Below are 2907 nucleotides of genomic sequence, written 5' to 3'. Positions count from 1 at the left end.
GGTAAGATATTTCCACCTTTTACAGGATGTTAAGTTTTTCATAGTTTGACTCTATGCGGGATCTAAACTCCCTCACCTTTGACAGGATTGGCGGGAGAAGTCCGGACAGATTAACTGTCCGGCTCCCTTTGCCCGAAGACCCAGCCCCTGCTCTCCTAGAGAAGCTGCTGGTTCCGGCACCTTATGTGGTGCCGGAGAAGAAGGCCAAGAATAAGAAGGCCACGGGGACTGGAAAGATTTCCCAGCATATGGTGGTGTCGGACTCGTCGTCCGACGAGTCCGAGACGCACTCCTCCCGTGAAGACGAGGAGGAGGAAGAAGAAACCTCTCCCCCTCCAGCGGGGGGAGGTAAGAAGAGGAAGGCCGCCCCAGTAGGGGATGCCGAGGGGTCCAAGAAGAGGAAAACCCCTCCGCAGGACTACGGCCCCGACGCCGTCCGGGAACGAAGAGGAGTGGCCGGACAGGGCCAAGCGTCCGGCGAGATCGTAAGTGTTCGGATACCAGAGTAACTCGTGATATTCCTTTTGTTGCACAGCTTTCCCTAATGTCGGATATAATCATGCAGTCCGCCCAAGGACGGGCTCGACGAGTCGTCGAGCGGCTCCCTGGATTCATCGGACGTGAATTCAGTTCCACCTGCTGCTTCCCCCTGTGCTGCGGATGACGCCGAAGTGGCGTCGCGACAAGCTCCAGGGCGAGAGGAGGTGGTCCAGGAGGAGCCGCGAGGCGACCTCCCGGACTCCAGGAGTGAAGGGGACAAGACCCCCCTGGGCTCCAAGTCCGGCTTTAAGCCGGACACTGCGCTGGAATCATCAACGGTTCCGGACTGCGGTAGGCGAACCCCTGCCAAGAGGAGCAAGCCTACTGAGCCGGCGTCCCCCGTCCAACCGGAGGCGCCGGACAATCTGCTGGAGGAGCTTAAGGGCGCCTCCATCGACGAGGAGCACCGTGCCATCATGAGTACGGTGGTACAGAAGGTTCGGTCCGCCAAAAGCGGACTGACTGAAGCTTGTGCTAGCCTTCTAACAGGCTTTGAGGTAAGTAAAAATATGTAAAAATATTACCGTATAGACAGTAGCCCCTGATGCTCAGTTTGGCGTTCGGAAAGAAAAGCCGAATAGATGATCTATTAAATATCGCAGGAGTCTAACTAAAAAGGAGTCAATATACGTATGCAGGCTTCGCTGCTGGCCACCGCCGCACCGACTGCGGAGGTGGGTGCCCTGAAGCAGGGCCTCGAGCGGACCGAGCAAGAGCTCGGCCTTGCCAAACGGCAGCTCGAGGAGAAAGAAGGTAAGAGATACCTTATAGAAAAAATGCCTATAGGAAGGCGCAATTGCAAAAAATGACAGGAGTATACTGCTTATTGTAGGGGCCACAACTGAGGTGGCGACCCTCAAGCAGACGCTCTCCGAGGCCGAGAAGAAAGCGGCCACAGAGCACGCCGAGCGGGAGAAATTTGAGGCGCAGGTCAGCGAGGTGCGGCAAGAGCTTCAGGTTCTCATGCAAAAACATGAGAGTTTGGAGCTCGACTCGAAGACGCGAGCGTCCGAGCTTGCTGCGGCCCTTAAAACTGCCAAATCTGCCAAGGCCGAAGCCCAGAAGGCCCTCCAGGAATTGGATGCGGTGAAAAAGATAGCGGCAGGTAAGGCATTATATATGCAAAGCAGACATATAAAAGTAAACTACTTGTTACTTACCCGAATCCGGAGCTCTCCAGGGGCATTCGCAGATCTTCCCTGCGGCGTATCCGATGCCGCCGCATTCTACCGAGACGAGGAAGGCATCTCGACGGAGAAGGTGTTCTGGTCTCAGTACGCTGAGGCCGGACACCCTGTGCCCTTGAGCGATCAGCTGAAGCAGCTGGTCGAGCTCCACAAGCCGGCCGAACAGACCCTGAAGGGCTTCACAGTTCGGCTGTGGCCTGGAGAGGCCCTGCCTGGGAGCTACTTTGGATTGGTGCGGCGACTGGTGGAGGCTTGTCCAAGGCTTGAGGTCATCAAGCGCTCCGTCTGCATCGAAGGTGCCCGTAGGGCCCTTGCCCGTGCAAAGGTGCACTGGGGTAAGCTGGACGGTGAGAAGCTTGTGAAGGACGGGCCACCGCTGGGGAAGGAGCATCGCAAGCCCGAGAACTATTACAAGGATGTTCTTGCTGGTGCCCGCCTTGTGGCGGATGAATGTACCAAGGATGTAATTTTTGAATGAACTCGCTCGTGTTATCCTGTGCGCTGAAAACTTGTTCATATGCGCTAAGCAATGCTTGAATTTAAAATATTACTTTCTGTGTGGCCGTTTATCAAAAAATTGAGAGATGGCCAGTCGTCGGATTCTTCCCCCATGCCACTAGTGCTGGGGTGTTCGGGATAAACCTGAGCGCTCTTTTTCCCATGATTGGGTCCGTCGAGGGAGGCGGTCAGCACAACGAACAAGGCAATCGGACTATAATGGTTGAACACTCTCACTTAGCCATAGAACTCTATAATTTTAAATTTCGGCGAAGCCCCTAGTATTCGGAAGACCGAGTTCGGGGCGCTATCCACGCCTTGGCCGGACAAAGCCGGTTCCTCGCTCGAAGCGGCATAAGCCTTTAAGGACTCGAAAAACCTCTCGAACAGCGACCGGTCTCTGGCCTCATCATGACAGTCAGTTTTAGCTTTCTCCACTGAGGTGCTCGGCCCAGCTCAACTGGGGCACAATCGCAGTGGTTCTCCTAGTGCTACCTTAGCCGATATAGCGGAACGTAAGGCACCAAAACAAAGGAGCCGGGCAAACCCAACTATTGACCCAAATCATGATTCGGAGCCAATGCATATAGTGCTATAAGTTCGGGGTGCCGCACTTGTGAAAGTGGATGGACTTCTCACGCCATATTGATGGGTACTGAAGCCCCTGGCGTATTTTGCCGTA

The 2907-nt window shown here is 55.0% G+C and overlaps 1 protein-coding gene across 1 annotated transcript; it reads left to right on the top strand.

The window, feature by feature from the left end:
* Positions 1–436: 436 nt before the first annotated feature.
* LOC147983260 (uncharacterized) lies at positions 437–2290 on the top strand. The gene is made up of 3 exons (XM_087539473.1): positions 437–485; positions 566–1293; positions 1373–2290. Exons 2-3 carry the CDS (start codon positions 1173–1175, stop codon positions 2203–2205), a joined length of 954 nt encoding a protein of 317 aa, XP_087395599.1. The 5' UTR covers positions 437–485; positions 566–1172; the 3' UTR covers positions 2206–2290.
* Positions 2291–2907: the final 617 nt, after the last annotated feature.

Source organism: Triticum urartu, chromosome 2A (genome assembly GCF_056163025.1).
Source record: "Triticum urartu cultivar PI428250 chromosome 2A, HENAU_Tu73, whole genome shotgun sequence".
In the NCBI taxonomy this organism is placed as follows: Eukaryota; Viridiplantae; Streptophyta; class Magnoliopsida; order Poales; family Poaceae; genus Triticum; species Triticum urartu.
The sequence above is the reverse complement of the archived record's forward strand: the minus strand, read 5'-3'. Positions and strand labels throughout refer to the sequence as shown.